Genomic DNA, 22,101 nt, shown 5'->3' with positions numbered 1-22,101 from the left:
TGAAAAATAGCAATATAAATTCTCCTTTGTTTTTGAAGACTTGTAAAGAAACTGTAATGTTTGTTTTGTAAAATTTTGTAAGAGCGCAAATGAAGTTCTCCTGATAAGAAACAAATCACATTACCACTTCCTGTTCCTCCTACTACGATAATAGAGCGAACAAAGAAATCTACTTAAGGTAAGCACTTGCTAAATTTTGTGCTTGCACCTTTTTTTTTTTAGTGGAGCTTTTTATGAATTTTTAAAAAATATATTCATTTTTTTGTTAAGGTTTATTAAATATTTAAAGATATATTGTAAACAAGTCAATTGTCCTTTTGGTAAAATTAATTGTTAGGTCATAATTTGGTTGACTTTTTATTGTTTAGATGTTAAACAGTTCTTGAACGACAAAGATGAAAGTAAAGAGAGAGATGTTTCTTAAAAAGAAAAAGAAAGGTAAATATATACTCTATATTTAAAATCAACATTAGTATAAAGAAAATGAAATGTTAAAAAAAATATTTATAAAAATTATAAGGTTTGTCCTTGTGAGTTTATTTTTTGTAATAGCATCTATTTTTGCTAAAATTATATTAGGTTGTTTACCACTTAAATTATTGTCAGGTAGTTCATATGTTAGCATGCCGAAAAATAGCCAAAGAAGTGATTCTGTGGTTGAGCCAGAAAATGATTGTATGATATCTTCAGTGATCCCATTGATTTTGCCACTAAGGAAAGACTCTGCAAGTGTACGTGGTGAAGTCTTTTTAAACAACAATGATGATAAAGGTAATATAGTTTCTGAACTTACTTTTTTTGCCAGTTTTTTTGTTATTGTTTTATTGTATTGTTATTTGTTATCAGCAATCTAGAATGACACTGTTGCATCATTCTAGATTGCTGATAACTTGAAAGAGTCTGATGCTTTGATATGCAGGCTGGAATTTTTGTTTGATAAAGATTTTTGACACAAAAATCAATTTATTCTTTTCATATTTAGCATTTCAATTGATGGTAATTCAAAAGTTGGAACAGATCAATACAAAGCTTGATGATCTGTTTAGATTAGTTAATACTTTTAAAGAAAATAAAATGATGTTTATCATCTTCCCCAACCATTTACTGAGCTTGCAGATTTAATTAACTTTGATGCAGGGTTAACAAACCCTAAAGAGTTTTAAATCATTTGTAAGGTTTTAATTGTTTTAAACAAATTATATGAACTGGGTATGAAAAATAAGACGGCATGAGCTATTCTAAATTTTATATAAGAAAAATTCAAAACATTTTCATGTTTTGAATTTTTTTTTACTAGAGGTCTGCCATTTTTATAAAATTTGAATGATTTGCGTGTTTTCAAGTTATTAGAAGAATTTATATACATACACACACCCATATATACATACACACACCCATATATAGGTTTCAATATATATTATAACCTGTAAAATTACTTTTCAATTACAGGTGAAAGAACTTTCTAGACTTGGTGGGAGCAGCACTAAAAAATGTGTGTCAAATATATTAAACAGGTATATTTCAATATACCTGTTCAAATCAAATATAAATAAACATGTCTAGACATGTTTGTCTACTAACTACTCAGTTGTATTCATGTGTGCTTTTCAAATCTTTATTGAGATATTCATTTTTTTATTGCATAATTTTATCATGATTTAGTTAACATAGTTTTTACTGTATTTTTTATGTTAAATTTATTTTGTCTTTACAGGTTAATGGCAAATAAACTGCAAGCAAAGTTTAATTTGACTGGATTTAACGCAAAACAAATAAAAAAGATAGGATTTCAAAATTTAAATATTTACAGAAGAGTTATTGGTATTTGTGTGTGTATATATATATATTATATGTATGTATGTATGTATGTATGTATGTATGTATGTATGTATGTATGTATGTATGTATGTATGTATGTATGTATGTATGTATGTATGTATGTATGTACTTATGTATGTATATATATATATATATATATATATATATATATATATATATATATATATATATATATATATATATATATATATATATATATATATATATATATATGATGTATGCTTTATGTGTGTGATGTATGCTTTATGTATGTGATGTATGCTTTATATATGTGATGTATGCTTTATCCGAAAGAGTAGCTATCTTGGACAATAATGAAGTAAATTGGATCAATAATAAGTTGTTTTTTTGAGTTGTTTTTTCCACACTATTGATTGTTAAATGTTTACACTCGCTTGTAAACAATGTAAAGGTTAATAATAATGCTTGTAAAATGCACGAATATCTTACTATAACGTTTTGAGATCTTTGCCTGACGGATTCATTCATGTTTATCTGTATTCTTATGTCATGTTTCACACAACTGTTTTGGAAAACTTAGGTGATCAAGTCAGAAAAAAGTTTTTTTTGTTGAATTTTTTTGTCCACTTTAGAACACCGTTTATAGTTGTTAAAAGCTAAAAAGTTGTTTTCATTCAGATGCAGTTACCCGTTGTTTTAAGATAAAAAAACACGACGTACGACGGTATATTGCAGACTGTTTGAAGTTTGCACCATATCGTTTGGATGGTAGAAAACGAGCATCAAATCAAAAGGAGAGTATGATAGAAGGTGAAACAGAAGATGTTGATATTTATGATCAAGAATGATTTTGTCAAGATCGTTTTCCAAATAATTTTTATTTTGTATAATTTTTTGTTTTAAAAATGTTTAAATTTTCTTTGTGGTTTTATTTGCCTTCATTTACAATTTAGTTATCTGCATTTGCAAAATGACGAATGGGCATATCATTTGTGAAACTATAATAAGATATATAAGATCAACTATTGCAGTCTTTATATTGTATTAAAACTTGATTGAATTTGTTTATGGTCACAATTTAGCTTGAATTAGTAAAGACTTGGATAAACTTTGAAAAAATAGCACATACAGTGATTCTTATCACCCGCACATTATTTCTTATCTATGCAATATTCTTATTGTGAGTAGGATATTCTACTCACAATAACATTATTGTACATATAAGAAATGTTCGTTGAACCAACGCTAAATCAACGTTAATATAACGTTGATCTGTGGTTTGTTTTCAACGTTTATCTAACGTTTGTTTTCAATGTAGATTTGCGTTTCCATTTTAACCAAAAATTAACGGCTTTTCAACCAAAAATTTCAACATTTTTTCAACGTTTTTTCAACGTTGATATGCTTGCTGGGAAGGTATTAAGTAAAAGGAACGGGCTTTTACAAGTTTATTAGCTTTTTTATACAAGTGATATTTGTATATGCCCGTAAAACTGTCTGGTCATATACAAGTACTTGTATATTATGTTAGTTGTAAGGGCAAGTAAACAACAAATCAAGTAAATTCCACTTAAAGAGTTCAAACCTTTATAAGATTTATATCTGCTACGTTATTTTACTAATGCATTTCACCAATTTTGCTTTCGAAAATTTAGATAAAAATAAACGGAGAAAGAGTATCGGAATCAATTTTTACAAAAAAAACTCTTAAAACAATCAAAATTCTATTTGCTCGTTTTACAGTTCTAACAAATAAAAACTTCAAAATATTTTGGAGCTCATACAACTACATTTGATTGTAAAATTTGGGGATTAGCCTCATTTGGTTGAACAGTCGGCGAGACAACCTGCACCATAACTTCGTTATGTCTGTTATATAGTTTCCAAGGTGAGTCGTAACCGGCATAAAACAAAGCTCCTTTTTCATATTGCAAACCGGCTTTGTCAAGTGCTTTCGTTAGCAGGTTGCGTTGATAAACCAACTTCTTGTCAATACCCATCTGAAAACCCCTAAAAACTCGAACGTAGACACAAATCTTAGGATAACTAATGAGCCTCACCTTGTCACCCGTGGGTTTAGGGACGGTTAAATTTGTGGGTGAGACAAAAAAATGCATTTGGACATCCAGAGAATTGTTTTTGTCTTGTGACATCTCCACTGTTACAAGAACTGGTGCTGTCATTGCTATTTTTACCTTCTGATCATTTTCACCGTTGATATACTTTGCAAGTTTACCAAACATAGGTTTAAATGCTGCAAATAAAAAAACACAGGTCAGAGAAAATTGAGAGAAAATATCAAAAATATCTTGTTAATTATGATGTAGTTGATGTTTGTTACATATTCATATGCTTAACAAAGAAAAAAGATATCCTATCAATGTAAATTTTGTTTAAAAATATCTTAAAGATTGGCTACAATAAAATAGTAAGTGCATACGTGTTGCCTGTTTATGTGGTACTTGCATTGATGTCATTACCCAAGTTGACTCATCGTAACATCTTTCTTCGTAACCATCACCTTTTGAAATTGTAGTGAACTTGGGGCACTTCAAGTTGTTACAGAATTCGGGATATTCTCCATTTCCTTTTTTAACACCGAGTGCGTTTTTTACTGCGGAAGTTATTTTGCCACGAATACCATTTACTTTAGACTGAATGTTGTTCCAAACGTTTATCTCGTGTGGTGAACACAATGCGACGCCCAAAAGAACTATCACACAAGTTTCTAAGCGCATCTTTAATCTAATTAAACAGTAAGGTTGAAGTAAAATCTTTTTAAATCTTTTTTAAAACATTAAGGAACAAAGGAATTGTTCTACTTAACACAATCAAAATTGTATAACATAATTTATATTTTGTGATATAAATTTATGAAATTGCTTTAAAATTACAATTAATTTTCGCCATAAATTTTTTAGAAACTTTTTTAAAACTAATATTACCTTCAATTATCTTTGCAATCTCAAACTAAGTTATAATATCTTTCTAGCTTATTTATGTTTCATACGTTGCGAAACTTAACACCAGAACAAACAATTCAAATTTCGCAACTTAATTCTCAGAGGGAAATGTTTTTTTTTGTAAAAATTGTTCTCACGTTTGAAATTTCTATCATCAGTTTAAGTGTTTATTTATGTCATTTATAAACATTTAGTATCAGGACACGCATTAATCAACTTCGATTCCAGCACTGCTTATAACAGAAGTTGTTTATTCTTATATTTCAACAAAAATATTATTTCACACTTCAATCTTTCACACTTCAATTTTTTAAAAAGAGAATCAAACTTATGTGTAAAAAAAAAAGATGATGAAAACGAGGCTCATTGATAAAGATTTAAAATAAAAATTATAAAGCCAGAGCTTGTGCACATCTGAAGTTAAAGCGTTCCAGAGCGCTCTTACAGTATCGGACAAAACATGGTGGACAAACTCAAATTTAGAACAAAAGTTGATCAAAAACTAAAAAGAACTAGTAAAACAATTGTACATATTAATTTTTAAATTCTTTATTATGTTCTTAACAAGATTTAAAACGTTTGAATCATACTAAGAATCACAAAAAAAATTCCTAACACATTTTTTTCAAAAAACTACATTTTTCCTTTGACAAAACAAGGTGGATAAATCAAAACGAAGCTTTTTTTATAAGATTTCATTATCTTTATTCAATTTACCGCATTCTTTTGTTTTCACTTTTATGATAACATCACTCTAAAATGATAAAATAGATTTTGGAACGTCTGGCCAAGTATTTTTTCAATTAAACTAAAAATAGATTTAACTCGTGATATATGGGGTAAATTGCAACTTAAAATGGCTTACGACAAATTAGGAAGTGTTTTACGTGAAAATATTATTCAAGATCTTAAAAGCGGAAAACGTCAAGCTGAAATTTGTAGAAAATATAATATAGCTAAATCGACTGTAAGCAAAACTGTCAAATCATTTGGATCTCGTGACTGCTATAAAACAAATTATTTTTTCGAATGCCTGCCAAGAAACCGCTAACTTCCTTTAAAAATAGAAAGCTAAGAGTTGCGTTTGCCAAAGCACACCAAAATTGGACTATAGACCAGTGGAAAAACATACTTTTTAGTGATGAATCAAAATATAACCTTTTTGGAAGCGACGGCAAAAAGCGAGTCTGGAGACCAAAGAACACCAGATTCAATACTAAATATACCAAGAAGAGTGTTAAGCATGGAACGTCTGCTATGGTTTAGGGATGTTTCTCAGCACTAGGAACTGGTCCTATTCACAAAATTAATGGAATTGTGGACCGCTTTGTTTACAAAGATATAATGGAAGATGTTATGTTTCCACATGCTGAATGGGAGATGCCCCTAAAATGCATCTCCCATTCAGCATGTGGAAAACATTCAGCATGTTTTCAACAGGACAATGATCCCAAACATACGTCAAAAATTGTAAAACAATGGTTCAAGAATATCACCATAATGGAGTGGCCTGCACAAAACCTTGACTTGAATCCCATAGAAAATTTGTGGGAAATAATTGACAATAAGATTGAGCGTGCAAATGTGAAGATTAGTGAGGAATTATTTGAACAAATCGAGAAGGCCTGGCGAAAGATTGATATTAGAATTGTTGACTCATTAATTGCGTCTATGCCCCGAAGAATGAAAGAAGAAATTAAAAGAAAAGGAGGTCATACCAAATATTAAGCTAACTTTTGAAGTTTTTTGAAAAATAATAAGTTAACTTTTTGAATTTTTTTGAATTTTAAGTCGATTTTTTGAATGTCCACCTTGTTTTGTCCAAAGAAAAATGTAGTTTGTTAGGGAAAATGTGTTTTAAAACTTTTTTAGTGATTTTTAGTATGATTCAAAAGTTTTAAGTTTTGTTAACAACATAATAAACTACATAAAAAATAATATGTTCAATTGTTTTACTAGTTTTTTTTAAATTTTTGATCAACTTTTGTTCTAAATTTGAGTTTGTCCACCATGTTTTCTCCGATACTGTATACTACTTATATTAAACATCATCTCCAACGAGTTAAAGCATAGCCCAACCACCCCAACCACTCTAGCATTCAAAATGATTATAATTCAAACAAACATTGAAAATTACACAGCGTCCTTATCTCAAATAAAAATATCGAAAACAAGCTAATGACTATAAAACTCGGGTGGTCCTTATTTAGACAATTTAGGCATTTTTCTCCTATGATTACAAGCAATAATTATAAATTTAAAAATGGTTGCGCCACAAAATTTGATATCCTCCTCCCCCTCCCCTCCCCCTTCCCCTCCTCTTCCCCTTCCCCCCTTATTACAAATCATCAAAAAAACACAAAGTCCTCCTCTCCTCCTCGGTGCAAACGTAATATATGAGTGACCCCATAACCGAACCGTACTAAAAATCTTAAAACCGCATAAACTTAAATATAAATAACAGTTAGGTACATAAATCATTAAAGAGTGTCCCATGAGAAACTCTATTGCAAGTAAAAGTGGTTTTAAAAGACCGAAATACTGGTTAAAATCTTAAATAGTTTAAAGGCGGCAATTATGTTAAGACACCTCTCCTTCGTATTGTTAATTTTATTGGTTCCGCTTCTTCTCGAGCAGTTCAGTTTTAAAGCAATAGAATTTAGAGCGGTCACCAATGAAGAAAAATTTATTTTAGAGCGAATTACATTTGTAGAAAATAGAAACAAACTAAACTCAATTTTTTAGTTGTAGATATGTCGAAAAATAAATCACAACAGATACGTAAAAAGTTAATGACTCCCACGTGATTGAGAAGATAAGCAATGCCTTCGAAGAGTCTATAAGTCTATAAGCCTATTAGAACTAGATAAAACTATGCATACTGTTAAAACCTTTTTGCACATAAAAAAAAAGATGAAGTTGTTTGACACTTTGCATACAAAGAAAATAAGCAAATAAAATATTTCTCTCCATATAGTTGTGTAAGAATGAAAAAAAAAATCTTAATTAAGTAGAAGAGATGCAGCAGGTGTAATTTCAAGCACAACTGTTGATAAAGACGATATAAAGGAGCCTCAAGGCAAAAAAAGAGAATTTTTTTTCTCTTTTCAGAACCTTTCAAAAAGGAGAAATAGAGGTTTAAAAGCAATCAGACAAATAGAGAATATAAATTCAGGATTTTGGAAACGAATACCTTCTAAATGGCTTTTGTAGATTGTAATAGTATCAACTCAAATCCTTTAGACTTTATCCAATTGACATAACGCCGTACTTTTACAAATTACTAAACATAAACAGCTGCTTATAAAACATAAGCTGTTTGTTAAAACAGCTGTTTATTAAACATAAACAGCTGTTTATAGTCTAATAGAAAAATGCCAGGAATTAAACTTGCAGTTAAGGATATGCAAACCTCACAAATCCTTTTTCAACTTTTTGCAGAATGTCCTCAAGAATAAACACTTGGGTCTATACTTTTTCTAACTTACGTCAATTATTTATGGATGGCGTAAAAAACTGAATTGTTTTCTAGCAACGATTAATTATCAATCTCCGACAAAAAAATTAACGAGTAGAACTCAGAGTAACAATAAAATATGATTCAAGATAAATGTTTACGCATCCTATTATCACATGCAAAACAAAATTTCCGCTCTTTCATCAACTTATATTCTCACATGCTTCACACCTGATAAAAAAAAACTTAAAAACAAAAAAATGCACACAAAACCTCTTTTTAAAAGCATGAATACAATAATACACTGTATGAGCTGAATTAATAATTATTAAAAAATATTATTTGTCACAAATACAAAAACAAAATTCAGTCCTTATCAACTAAAACTCTAATTGTCAATATATTATCGGCGCAAATGTCTTTTTTATCAACCTTTTATGTAAAACAACGGTCGAATAAAGTTAAATCGTGGACCTCACATCTGGAATAAAATAAATAAAGGTATTAACAAAAACTTGTAATAAGATTGAATATTTTTCCTTATTCAGGAAAAAAATTCTTGTTAATAAAAGTATATATTATTGATACCAACACTTAGGTAGCGCGGAGCTTGCGGCGCAATTTTTGCTATACCTACCAGATTGGACCTCTTTAAAGGTGTGTAAATTTACATAAGTTTTTGCAATTAGGCCGCAACTTAACCTGCTCTAAATTAGTTATTAAGAAATAAATTTTTTTTCTAGATTTTCTTTACAAGATATTGCATTGAAACAAATTGACTGCTCAACCTACCTTTATTGATTAAGCTGAACAACTGTATGTAAACTGGGAGTTGGTACAATCGGCGGAGCGGGGCGGGGCGGTTCAGCGGGGCGGATCATTCAAGTAACACTGCACTTTTAATAGTTAAATTTCTGCAAACGAATTCAACCTGAACAAACATATTGCTAAACTTTTTTATGATGACTTTTTAATAAATGACTGTGCCAGTTTTGACAGGTTGCATAAAGCACCTTAAAATAGAGATTATTGCAAATCCTATCGCCAAGAGCAATAATGAAGATAGAACAACTACAATCAACAATCCGGCGCTACTCCACTTTCTCCACCCCACCCCCCACCCCCACCCCCCTAATTTTATGATTGATTCTGATAGAGAATTTTATGCTGATTAAGAATCGTATAAAAATATGGGTCTCAAAATCAACGGAAAGTGCTCTAATCTGAAGTTGAATGTACAAAAATATACCACAAATCGCTAATATTCCCCATCTTGAATTCACTAACTTTATGGTTGATATTGTTTTTAACCGCAAAACAATGCCCGCCTGGTTTTTACTATAAGGAATTGTTTCTGGTTTAATATAGCGATTCCACGGCTCAACGAAAAACATTTGACGTTTGACAAAACACACGAAATTTTCATGAACTTTACTCTCTTATATCTTTTTGTATGCTTAAGCAAACACCTTCAGGTTTTTTGAATCAATTAGTGTTACTCAACCTCTTTCCAGCCAAATATAGAAAGTACTATGGATTATATGGCTTCATTTAAATTTTATCTATATCTTAAGACCACTTTTAAGAAAAAAGCTTGAAGCGGGAACGTTTTTTTAAAACAAAGCTTTTGGAGGTTAGGATTCCTTAGTACCAAAACGCATCCAATTTTTATAAAACTTTCCTTATATATTAAAAAAGGGACGAGGAATCTAATGGAATGCGGACACTTTTTAACTTTTAACTAGTTTTAAAGAATTAATTTTTTAATTAAGAAATTTTTAACTTGTTTTAAAGTTAATTGTAGAATATAATCTATGAAAGAATTTTTCAACTTACTTGACAATAGTTTTAAAAGAAACTCAAGCTAACAAACTAAGAATCCAGTTAAAGCAAATTGACGCGATAAAAGTAAATGCCATTGAATTCCATTACCTGCAAGTAGAAAAAAAATGCGGTCAATACACCTGATTATGAACTTAACGCACCGGTTCTTTGTCCTATTATTCGAAATCTTTAATATAAAAAAAAAAAAAAAACCAGGCTGTGGATACTTTGAAAGGATAACTTTTAAACAAAAAAAATCACTTTTCAAGATGGCGAATATAAGACCCATATTTTTATACAATTCTTAATCAGCATAAAATTCTCTATCAGAATCAATCATAAAATTAGGGTGTGTGTGTGTGTGTGTGTGTGTGTGTGTGTGTGTGTGTGTGTGTGTGTGTGTGTGTGTGTGTGTGTGTGTGTGTGTGTGTGTGTGTGTGTGTGTGTGTGTGTGTGTGTGTGTGTGTGTGTGTGTGTGTGTGTGTGTGTGTGTGTGTGTGTGTGTGTGTGTGTGTGTGTGTGTGTGTGTGTGTGTGTGTGTGTGTGTGTGTGTGTGTGTGTGTGTGTGTGTGTGTGTGTGTGTGTGTGTGTGTGTGTGTGTGTGTGTGTGTGTGTGTGTGTGTGTGTGTGTGTGTGTGTGTGTGTGTGTGTGTGTGTGTGTGTGTGTGTGTGTGTGTGTGGAGAAAGTGGAGTAGCGCCCAACAATCCTAAGGCAGGCGAAGTTTATGTCATACAAGTGAATCATGGAAAAGGTTAGGCAGCAATATTTCAGTGTACTTGTATAGTATTTGTATTTTTTAAATAAATTTGTATAATAAAATATTGTAATGTAGTAAATAGCATAGTTTTTGGATTATACTAGTAAAATGCCTAAAGTAAAGTTAGACTTTAAACACATTTAAAGAAGTTACACCTGTAAACTACAATGTAGACTGTAGCCTACATGTAGTCTACAAGACTGTATATAGCTTTGTTTCTTTTAATATGTTTAAAGTAAATCTAACTTTACTTAGGCATAGTTTATTCTTTACTGAAGGCTATGCTACAGTAAAGCAAGATATCTTATTAATAAATATGAAAGGACTTCTAAATGTCATTTAATATTATATTTAATGTTTTCAAGATGTCGTTTGATATGCAACATTTTTTTGAAGCTAAAAATTGTCTTTCCTATTATAATTTATTTGAAGATTTATTTATTATTGTAAAATGGCTTCTTAGCAAACTTATATGCTTGTGTCTATTTTATATTATATCAGTGTAAGACATACTATAGAAAATAATCTGCAGATTTTTAAATGACCTTTTTATGCTGTTATTCATGCTGTTTAAAAGTATCTGTGTTATGATTTTAAAATGTGAGCACCAATGTGCTTTCATTGTACTTGCTTAAAAACAATCATAAATTATAACATCAAAATTAATCAGGCTGTAAGATGCCAAGAAAAGGCGATTTAAGTTTTATCCCTGGACCAGATGCAACTGTAATCTTGACATGAGAAATTTTAATGATTTGAGTACGAATCAAATTGTTGACTCAGTGTCTCAAACTTCGCATGTTGGTAACTTTTCTGCTACAGCAAGTTTAAATACAGAGATTCCGTTATCTCAAAATGAAATGTAAATAACTTTATTTGTTTTCATTTTAAATTTTTAGGTGTTATCCATCTTTTTTTTTATCTTTTATTATAGTGTAAACAATGTTATCTACATTTCTACTAGTATTCTATTATTGTATGTGTATTAAAAAGGGTGCAAAAGAGAGTGAAATTTGATGACAGCTGTGTCTCAACGCCTGAAGATTCTCTATCGAATTTTCCATTTTTATCATCAGTTGTGAATTCAGATATGAAACCAACTACACTAGAAACTACACTAGAAACACCTGGGTCATTCCATATCAAATCACCTAATGGTCCCCAGGGTACCACCTCAAATTTGCTTCAATTTTTGACCACCCACAGTATTTATGAAAAAAATACAAACCTCAAAATTTCAGCTTGATTCACCTAACCGTTCTAAAGTTATAATTGAATCAATATAGACCGAAACCAGCGAAATTTAAGTATCTGGAGCTTACCGTAGATTTTTTTGATTTTTGACAGATTATAACTTTTTAAATAAAACAGATGATCACTTGAAAGTTTCTATGGTAATAGTTTACCACCCAAATTATCTATTTTTGCAGGTGTTTTGGACTGGTTTTAAACAATTTTTGAGTTCTTGTACCTCAAAGTTGCTACTTAACTCAATATTAGACAAAGTTTTGGAAACTTTAATGCGCTACAGTTCAATACCAACAGACAAGCTGTGCCAATTTTTTGTCACTTTTGTGTACTTAGAGTAACCACTTGCAGAAAAATTTAAAATTATGTGTTGAAATTTGTTTCAGCACTTGCAGCAGCCTGTTAAAATATCACTTTTTTCATAAATTACATTCACTTCGTAGGCATAGAAAGTAGCGTAGACAGTTAAAATAAATTATGAAACTTTTTAATGGCAAGGTTCCGTATATAGACAATCACCAAAAAAATCAGTTTTCCATAAAATAACGTTATCAGTGTCTTAAATTATTTGATATGATTTTTTACTATATATTTGTTTAATTTTATACATGTAATATAATTATAATGATGTAATTTACTTCAAGAGTTTGTAGTAAAATCTAAATCTGCACAGTATTTTTTGGATTTTATTATTTTAGTTTTTATTACTGCAAGAACCAAAAACTAAAAAGTTTTGTGTATGCAGAAATAGTTATATGTATAAATAGTTTATTGGTTGCATTTTAGACAGTTTTAATCACATTTGTACTTGAGAGTTCATTTTTACTGATTTTATTACTGGAAAAATATAACAAGGTTATTATTAACCCTCAATTTTAATACTTTTAGATTAGTTAAAAATGTCAGAGAAATGTTGTGTGGGAAGAGTTTTAAATGAAGATTGTGATAAAATGTCATATTGTAGAATACTAGGAAGAATAGTACTAAAAGATACTGATATTGAAGTTTTAATTCAAAGGATAGGATACACTTTTGAACCAAAAGAGGAGATATGTTTTCAACATGAAAAAGCCTATATTTCTAGATATGAAGCACTTCAAAAATACTGTTGTGATCCATTTAAAGTCCGCAAGAAAAAAGTTATCAAGGGATTGTGTAACGTCAACATATCAATAGAAAATCAGCTTAGGATCAAACCTGGTCAAAAAGTTTGTACTAACTGTTTGAATGAATTCAAACTTGAAAAATTTACAGAAGTTAGTCAAGATAAAGCTGCTGAAGAAGATTTTAGTTGTTCAGACCTTGATAAGACAGTTCTTAATAAGAGTGTGTCTTTATTGGAAATATCTCCACTCAAAAATGTAAGTAGGCGCGACAAATTAGGATATGAAAGACAAAAGGTTAAAAAAATTGCAACAAGTATGACAAACCTAGTAGTGTCAGCATTTGATATAGACCCAAAAGATATAGAATCGGAAAAAGAGCTAAAATGTATAAAATGTAATGATTTAGACAAACTGTTAGATGCAATAAAAACAAAATGAAAATAAGTTTGAAGGAAGAAAAAGTTCAACTACTAACATTAACTCCTGATAGTTGGTCAATTGAAAAAACTTGCAAAACATTTTAAGTTTCAGAACATCTCGCTAAGAAAGCTCGAAAGTTGAAAAATGAAAAAGGAATACTTGCTAAACCTGAGGCTAAAATAGGACAGCCATTGGAAGATATTGTTAAACAAAAAGTTATTGAAATTTATGAATCTGAAGAGTTTACAAGACAATGTCCAGGAAAAAAAGACTTTGTTTCAGTGCGTATAAATAATGCAAAAGTTCATAAACAAAAACGCTTAATATCAGTTCGATTAAAAGAACTTTATCTTGAGTTTAAAAAGCTATACCCTACACACAAAGTTGGATTCAGCAAGTTCTGCGAACTAAGGCCGAAGTGGTGCATCACAGTTGATAGTAGAGGAAGTTACTCAGTTTGCGTATGTTCTTATCATCAAAATGTTAAATTGATGTGCGCTGCTTTACCTAAGGGCCATTTTAACATATTACAAAGGTTTGATGAAAGTATGTGTTTGTAATATAGATAGTCAAAGCTGCATGTTTCATCTATGTTCTAACTGCCCCGGTAAAGTAAATTTGAAGACTTACTTGGAAAATGTGTTTGAAAATAATGGTTTTGATTTTGACGATCAGATCACATACAAACAATGGGTGTCAACTGATCGAACTGCATTTGTCACAGTCCAAACAAGCATTATTGATTTTATTGAAACTCTAAGTGAAACTTTGTATGACCTTTCTCATCACCACTTTATCAAAGAAGCACAATCCGCCTACTTATCAGAGGCAAAAAAAACATTAGATCAACACACTTGTCTTATTCTTATGGATTTTGCAGAGAACTATAGTTTTCTTGTGCAAGATGCTGTACAAGGGTTTTACTGGCAAGCCGATTAAGCTACCTTACATCCACTTGCTGTTTATTTTAAAGATGAAAAAAATCAAATCAAATGCGAATGCTATTGTACAATATCTGACCATCTTCGCCATGACCAAACAGCAGTTCATTGTTTTCTCACAAAGTTACTACCAATGATCAAAATCAAACTACCCACAATCAATAAAGTAAAATACTTCAGTGATGGTGCTGTGTCACAGTACAAAAATTACAAATGTCTGTTAAACTTAATGTACCATCTTGAAGATCATAATATAAATGCTGAGCATCACTTCTTTGCTACATCCCATGGCAAAAGTCCATGTGATGGAATAGGAGGAACTATAAAAAGAGAAGCAGCAAAAGCAATTCTACAAGCAGCAAATGCAAACCAGATTCTTACACCAAATGAACTGTTTATATGGGCTGAAAAAAATATTAAAGGTGTAAACATATTTTACATTTCAAGTGATGATATCAATAACCATGAAACTTATTTTAACCTAAAGAAACAATATGAAGAGATGAGCACAATCCCAGGCACAAGAAGCTATCACAGTTTTGTACCAGGTGGAGACAAATTATTTTTACGTAGAATCTCTATCGATACTGTCTTTGATACCCATTTGCTGAATATTAACTTGGCAAAAAAAATCCTTCAAACTTTCAACCTGGTAAATACATTGCATGTTTTTACGATGATGAATGATACATAGGGCTTGTGCTTGAGATTTGTAATGAAAACCAAGATATTAATGTAAAATATATGCATAGAAACAAATTGAATTTAAAATGGACTAATGATGCACGATCAAGTCAGTGTTGGGTTCCATTTGACAAAGTAATATGTCAAATAAGTGCTCCAGCCATTAAGGGTAGAAGTGCTCGTAACTACAAACTTGCTAATAATGATTATGACAGTATCATAAGTATTGTAAATCAGAGATAAAGAAATTAGTGTACTTGTGTTTCATGTGTATATACACTTCTACTTTCAGCATTTTTGATTTTGATTTTTTTTTTTTGAAACATAATATAACTTGTGCTATTGGGTATCCTTTTAAACTAAAAAAGCATTGCACTCAAAATGCTAAAATTATGTCATAAGATAGAGTATAGGTCTCTAATTTTTTTTTGGTGATTGTCTATATACGGAACCTTGCCATTAAAAAGTTTCATAATTTATTTTAACTGTCTACGCTACTTTCTATGCCTACGAAGTGAATGTAATTTATGAAAAAAGTGATATTTTAACAGGCTGCTGCAAGTGCTGAAACAAATTTCAACACATAATTTTAAATTTTTCTGCAAGTGGTTACTCTAAGTACACAAAAGTGACAAAAAATTGGCACAGCTTGTCTGTTGGTATTGAACTGTAGCGCATTAAAGTTTCCAAAACTTTGTCTAATATTGAGTTAAGTAGCAACTTTGAGGTACAAGAACTCAAAAATTGTTTAAAACCAGTCCAAAACACCTGCAAAAATAGATAATTTGGGTGGTAAACTATTACCATAGAAACTTTCAAGTGATCATCTGTTTTATTTAAAAAGTTATAATCTGTCAAAAATCAAAAAAATCTACGGTAAGCTCCAGATACTTAAATTTCGCTGGTTTCGGTCTATATTGATTCAATTATAACTTTAGAACGGTTAGGTGAATCAAGCTGAAATTTTCATGATCGTGTTTTTTCCACAAAAGCTGTGGGTGGTCAAAATTTGAAGTAAATTGGAGGTGGTACCCTGGGGCACTTTTGAAAAACTAGGTGATTTCATATGGAATAACCCACCTATTTTAATTTGTAATGATACAAAATCAATAGCTACTGCAGATGTGACATGGCTTCAATTTGAAAATTTGAATCTCACCAATGCTGATCGAAGCCTTATTTTAAATCCAATGGGGCTTCTCAATGATAAAGTTATTTTTGCAGCAATCTTATTATGTAAGCGCCAATTTCCAGATATTAAAGGTCTTGAAGACCTGGTTCTGTGCTTTGCTGGTCAATGTAATGCTTCTAGCAGGGCTTTTGTTCAAAATTTTAATGATTCAACAAAAGGATATTCGGTAACTGCCTCTAACCACCATTGTATAGATAGTCAAATCAACATTTATTGTAGTCTGCAACTCATTCCTAGTAAAGACTGCATTTACTCAATTTCTAAATTTGCCTGCTTACAGTTTGTTGAAATAGAGTTTAACATAAGCAATGTAGCCCGTCAGAAAGATCTTTTGTGTAGCTTTTATGCAATAGCAAATTGTGTTATTCTGTGTTTAGGAAAAGATCCTTGTAACTTTAGATACAGGGAGGACTTGATGCGCTAACATTTGCTGACTTCTCTTGAAAATTACAGAATAACACAGTTCCCTGTTGATAGCTATAGAACTGTTAGAAAAAATGTAGTTTGTACCTCAAAATACTCTTTGTAGTGTGTGTGTCATAGCATTTTTAAATTGACAGACTCAATGATTCAGTGTTTAAATTGTAATGAATGGTTTCATTCTTCTTTTATAGGTCTATCCGAATCAATGTTTGCAGTGTACATGGCAAATCTGCCCAAGGTTTACAAATGCATTAAATGTTTGTAGAAAACTTTTTCAGATTCTTTCAACTATTCTATATTTGTTAATGTAAATTTTAATATATTAAAATAACTAGATGAAACTTTTACTAGCATGACTAGATGAGTTAGAATAGTTTTTAGAGTTATAATGGTGTTCAGAGTTATAACTGTGTTTAGAGTAAGAACAGTGTTTAGAGTTATATATGATAATGAATGTGAAAGGATGCGACAATGCTTAAAGGCAAGATCATCAGCAAATATAGCCACTTTAGATTTTTATTTAATTGTCCAGAAAATTATCGATATAGAAGAAAAAAGAAATAATGCTGGACCAAGCATAAAAGGTTGTGGAACCCCACAGGTTACTGGAAAAGAGAAAGAAATGGATACAAATATAAATATAAATATATATATATATATATATATATATATATATATATATATATATATATATATATATATATATATATATATATATATATATATATATATATATATATATATATATATATATATATATATATATATATATATATATATATATATATATATATATATATATATATAGAAATATATTTTACTGTTTATATATTTTATCATGTCATATATCAATTTTACTTATCTACCTTTTGTAATATTATTTTTTTATTTCTTTAGTTCTACCGCGTTCTTCTACCTTGCATCAATACTTTGGTTTAGTTTGCCTACTGATGAAGTATGGTTTAAATTTAGCAAATTATCAAGATTTGAAATTTACTTTATTGATCATATTCTAACAGTTTGTGACATGAAATTCCATTCAAAACAATTAAGATAAGAATAATTTTGTTTACGGTAATATTTATAAAAGGTAAACTATAATGTTATTTCTATTTGGTTTTAATACATTGAGTTTTTTTTACACTGTCAAGCAACATTTTGATTTTAAGCAATAAACATTCACTCTGGCCGATGACAACAGGCGGATCACTTGATATAAATCGGCGGATCACGTTTTTTTTTGTGGAACAATCATTAAACTTTACAAAGTTTCACCAACTCTTCACATAAATAAGTAATAAAGCGTTAAAAGAAAAGTTAAATACAACTGAGAAAAGACGTAAACGCGAAGACTCGTAAATGATAAAGCGATAATAAGAAAAGTTAAAATCAACGATCAGAAAAGACACATACAAGATGACTCGTCCACTCTTCAGATCAATAAATGATAAAGCAAAAAGAATTAAGTCAAAAACAACAACTGAGAAAAGACGTAAACGTGGAGACTCGTAAACGATAAAGCGACAATTAGAAAAGTTAAAAACAACGATCAGAAAAGACTTATACACGATGATTCACCGATCTATCACGTAAGTAGACAATAAAACGGAAAAAAGAAAAGTTAAAAACATCTGAGAAAAGACGTAAACATGAAGACTCATCAACCTGCCATATAAATAAATGAAAAGATATGGCAACTGCAAAACAAGCAAAAACTGCAAAAGCTCAAAAAAAAAGTAAGAATCTTGAAGTTGGAGTTTTTGTTAGAAGAAGAGATTTAAAGAGGATTTTAAGAGAAAAGAATTTTTAAGAGATTTAAAGAGGATTTTTAAGAAGAGAAAGAATTTTGTGATAAGAAGAGTATTTTGATGAATAAGCAGTTTAATAAGCAGTTGAATAAAAGAATTTCAAGTAACATTTTGTTTTTAAGCAATAAACATTCACTCTGGCCGATGACAACAGTAGGCGGATCACCTGATATAAATCGGCGGATCACTTTTTTTTTTTTTGTAGAACAATCATTAAACTTTACAGAGTTTCATTTAAACAATCAAAATATTAGGCGAATCATTTAATATAAATTGTCGGATCATTTTGTTTTTTGGTAGAACTATCATTAAAACTTATAGAGTTTGATTCAAACAATCAAAATATTAGGCGGATCACTTGATATAAATTGGCGGATCGCTTGATATAAGTTGGCGGATCACCTTGTTTTTTTGTAAAAAAAATCATTAAAATTAAAGGAGTTTGATTCAAACAATCAAAATATTAGGCGGATCATTTCATAAAAATTTGGCGGATCACTTAATGTAAATTGGCGGATCACTTTGTTTTTTGAGTTCATAAAATTTATAAAATGTTAAAAACTTATACTTTTTTTTGTCGTTTAATAAAATTGTAATATGCAAATTCCTTCTAAATATTATATCTTTAGTGAATTTAAACTATATCTGAATCGTTTTTTATTTGTTCGTTTTAGTACCGTTTAAATGATCCGCCCCCCCCCCCCCCCCCGTTTGCACCTACTCGTAAACTGGGCAATAACCGAAGATACTAATAATCGTACGTAATTTAGTTAAATCATCAATAAAACTTATTGAATAATAAATGAATTATTTCTATTGACATTTCAAAGATTTTCCTGACTTTTTTAATATTTCTTGTAAATACTCTTTTTATTATTTGAATATAATATATTCAAATAATAAAAAGAGTTAAAATTACTGAATATTATTCAGTAATAATTACAAAAGAAAGCTAGAAAAAAACCAAAAACTTCTTTATCTTACAGCTAGACAAATCTTTTTTTTTTATCAAAGCAATACTTCTTTATCATTTACATATGTAAACCAGATATTTTTTTGCATCAATTTCAAAATGTCCATTTTGAAATTGATGCAAACATAATTCAGACCAAAATTAGAATCACATTTTGTGTTGAATGATTGCTTACAAATTTGACACTAGGTCGAGTTTTCTCTAGAGTATGGTTTCCGATACACAAGGCAAACGTATTCTGAATCAAACGTATTCTAAATCAAATAATAATCACAAGGCAAGCATAAAATCGTTTTCAAATCACAATCACGAGGCAAACATAAAATCACATTCAAATCAAAATCACAAGACAAACATAAAATCGTATTCTGAACTTTACTTTGAATTCTTTTTCTACTCAGTATTTACTTTTCCTTCTTAATATTTTTTATTACAATCGAACATGGATGGGTAATATTTTTATACTAAATCGTATATATATATTTAAAGTAAGTTATTACGCAAAGAAGAATTCTTTTTTAAATTATTTTCATGCTGTAAAAAAGTCAATGCTGACGCGAACCGATCGCCAGAAATAAAAAAAAATGACGCAAAGAGCGTTTAAATTCTTTAGTGGAACAATGGAAAATGGTTATCTTTAGCGATGAGTCTTATTTCAAAATTATTAACAGAAAAAAACAAGAGATTTGTTCGTCGCAAAAATACGGAAAATTATTTGAAGCAACACATACAAAGCCGTATTCAAAAAGGTGGTGGCTCTATCGACATATGGGGATGTGTATCAGGCTCTGGCTTTGGTTGTCATAAACTATACGAAGGAAGATTGAACCAGTATGGATATTGTGACATTTTGGAAAATTCGCTTATCCCTAGTCACAATTTATTCCAGGCTGATCAAAACTGGTTGTTTCAACAAGACAATGCTCGATGTCATATATCACATTCAATCACCAATTATTTCGTTGAAAGTATTATTTGACTCATTTCTTGGTCACCTCGATCATCTGACTTAAGTCCGATTGAAAATTTATGGAGCTAAATGGATTAGGGGAGACTGGGACTAGTTAGCTACTAGGGTAAGTTGACACACTGCATTTAACTTTGGGATTTTCCAACAGAGATTTCCAAAATTCACATGGAACCTTCCCACTTAACTAATTCATCTTTCAATTTAGTATCATGGCTAGTTGGCAACATGTGCCAACTTACAACTTTTCGCATTAACCGTAAATTCACTTAAATTATTTAACACTATAGATCTACAGGCATGAGAAATTATAAAAGAAAAGTAGACAGGCCTGTAAATTCTAAAAACGCTACAAAGAATGCTGTTGATGCTATTTTTATAGAAGAAAAGTCTATTCGATCGACCTAAGGGCAATAAAAGTTAATGTTAAAAAATATTGTTGGATAAAAATTATCAAGAGTTTTCAAAAAAGATGCGCTTGAAATAGATTCTTAATGTTGCTAAACCTGTCTCTTTTATATGGTGTGCCAACTTATCTTGAGAGTATAGGCAACTTACCAATGTATCAAAAACAACGGGTGTCCAATATTAATATATTTCCTTAAAAAAAAATTACTAAGTGCGTATAAACTTTTGCATTTGCTGAAAAAATTGCATTTTTTTTCTCATTAATTTTTTGATTACTTGTGTTTAATATTTCATTTCAGAAAAGATTTTGTGTTTTTTTCTTTCAAAGTTGTGTTCTTTTCTTAATTAATAATTGGCTAAGAAAAAAAAAAAAAATTGTGGACCCTGCTTTGGATTTTCTCATTGTACCAGCCTAAACTTACCATAAGTTACAAAAAAACAAGTGCATTTTAACTCACTGTATAAAGTGCTATATATATATATATATATATGTATATATATACAGTATTGGACAAAACATTTGCAACCAACATCGAACAATGCTAAAAAGTGTTCCTAATTTTACATGTCTTAAAAACGAAACGAACTATACTACCACAGCAAACAGTTCAAGAGTCTGGAGTCATAGCATGCCATGACATGAGCAATCAGCTGACAGGTGACAGCACACAGACAGAATTTTGTTGACAAGTGCCATTTTGCAGCGGACAAAACAAGTTCAACTTTTTTGGTTTGTTTCATTTTCTTAAGTCTGGTCCGTGTCAACGTCACGGAAGTTTTTTAATAATTAAAGAAAGTATCCAGAAGTTTCCAGAAGTTTCCAGAAGTATGCAGAAGCTTCAAAAAGTTTCCAGAAGAAACATCTGGAAGCATCCAGTAGCATCCAGAAATATCCAGAAACATTCAGAAGCATCTAGACGCATCCAGAAATATCCAGAAACATTCAGAAGCATCCAGACGCATGCAGAAGCTTCCAGAAGCATCGAAAAAAAGCAAGCATTTCGGATCGTTGTCTTGCTTTTCAGCAAGACAACAATCCGAAACACACTACAAAAGTAGTCAAGCAGTGGTTTCAAGACAACCACCTATTGGTGATGGATTGGCCGCCTCAATCTCCGGTTCTCAACCC

The 22,101-nt window shown here is 30.4% G+C and overlaps 2 protein-coding genes and 2 pseudogenes across 5 annotated transcripts; 3 read left to right on the top strand and 1 right to left on the bottom strand.

Moving 5' to 3' along the window:
* The first annotated feature begins 56 nt into the window (after nt 1–56).
* Nucleotides 57–2,648, top strand: LOC149888662 (uncharacterized; annotated as a pseudogene). The gene is made up of 7 exons (XR_016452967.1): nt 57–178; nt 369–438; nt 580–771; nt 983–1,170; nt 1,450–1,514; nt 1,715–1,821; nt 2,479–2,648. The product of XR_016452967.1 is annotated as an uncharacterized LOC149888662 (transcript).
* Nucleotides 2,649–3,507: 859 nt separating this feature from the next.
* LOC145188903 (heme-binding protein 2-like) lies at nt 3,508–4,885 on the bottom strand. Its single transcript, XM_080065409.2, has 3 exons — nt 4,746–4,885; nt 4,241–4,545; nt 3,508–4,054 (listed from the first exon to the last, which is right to left on the bottom strand). Exons 2-3 carry the CDS (start codon nt 4,536–4,538, stop codon nt 3,579–3,581), a joined length of 774 nt encoding a protein of 257 aa, XP_079921535.2. The 5' UTR covers nt 4,539–4,545; nt 4,746–4,885; the 3' UTR covers nt 3,508–3,578.
* A 5,380-nt stretch (nt 4,886–10,265) lies between these two features.
* LOC149888660 (uncharacterized) lies at nt 10,266–18,731 on the top strand. Of its 3 annotated transcripts, none has more exons than XR_016452451.1 (4): nt 10,266–10,796; nt 17,008–17,073; nt 17,714–17,771; nt 17,986–18,731. XR_016452451.1 is itself a non-coding variant. In XM_090087232.1 (4 exons), exons 1-4 carry the CDS (start codon nt 11,658–11,660, stop codon nt 18,104–18,106), a joined length of 252 nt encoding a protein of 83 aa, XP_089943358.1. In that variant the 5' UTR covers nt 10,509–11,657; the 3' UTR covers nt 18,107–18,731. The 3 variants fall into 3 exon arrangements, 2 of the variants coding, with proteins under 2 accessions (XP_089943358.1, XP_089943357.1); XM_090087232.1 differs by having other exon boundaries at nt 10,509–11,664; XM_090087231.1 differs by having other exon boundaries at nt 10,556–11,664; nt 17,008–17,054.
* Nucleotides 12,823–13,801, top strand: LOC149888661 (uncharacterized; annotated as a pseudogene).
* Nucleotides 18,732–22,101: the final 3,370 nt, after the last annotated feature.

The sequence above is a fragment of the Hydra viridissima genome, unplaced genomic scaffold, assembly GCF_058129835.1.
Source record: "Hydra viridissima isolate aposymbiotic clone 2 unplaced genomic scaffold, HvirCarnegie_v1 scaffold_5, whole genome shotgun sequence".
Lineage (NCBI taxonomy): Eukaryota > Metazoa > Cnidaria > Hydrozoa > Anthoathecata > Hydridae > Hydra > Hydra viridissima.
The sequence above is the reverse complement of the archived record's forward strand: the minus strand, read 5'-3'. Positions and strand labels throughout refer to the sequence as shown.

Coding starts and splice junctions, on each gene's coding strand:
- LOC145188903 (XM_080065409.2), bottom strand. CDS start 4,538: ATGCGCTTAGAAACTTGTGTGATAGTTCTTTTGGGCGTCGCATTGTGT. Junction 4,055..4,240: donor ACCACATAAACAGGCAACAC/GTATGCACTTAC, acceptor TTTTATTTGCAG/CATTTAAACCTATGTTTGGT.
- LOC149888660 (XM_090087231.1), top strand. CDS start 11,540: ATGAGAAATTTTAATGATTTGAGTACGAATCAAATTGTTGACTCAGTG. Junction 11,665..17,007: donor CCGTTATCTCAAAATGAAAT/GTAAATAACTTT, acceptor CTTCTTTTATAG/GTCTATCCGAATCAATGTTT. Junction 17,055..17,713: donor ACATGGCAAATCTGCCCAAG/GTTTACAAATGC, acceptor TTATTTCTTTAG/TTCTACCGCGTTCTTCTACC.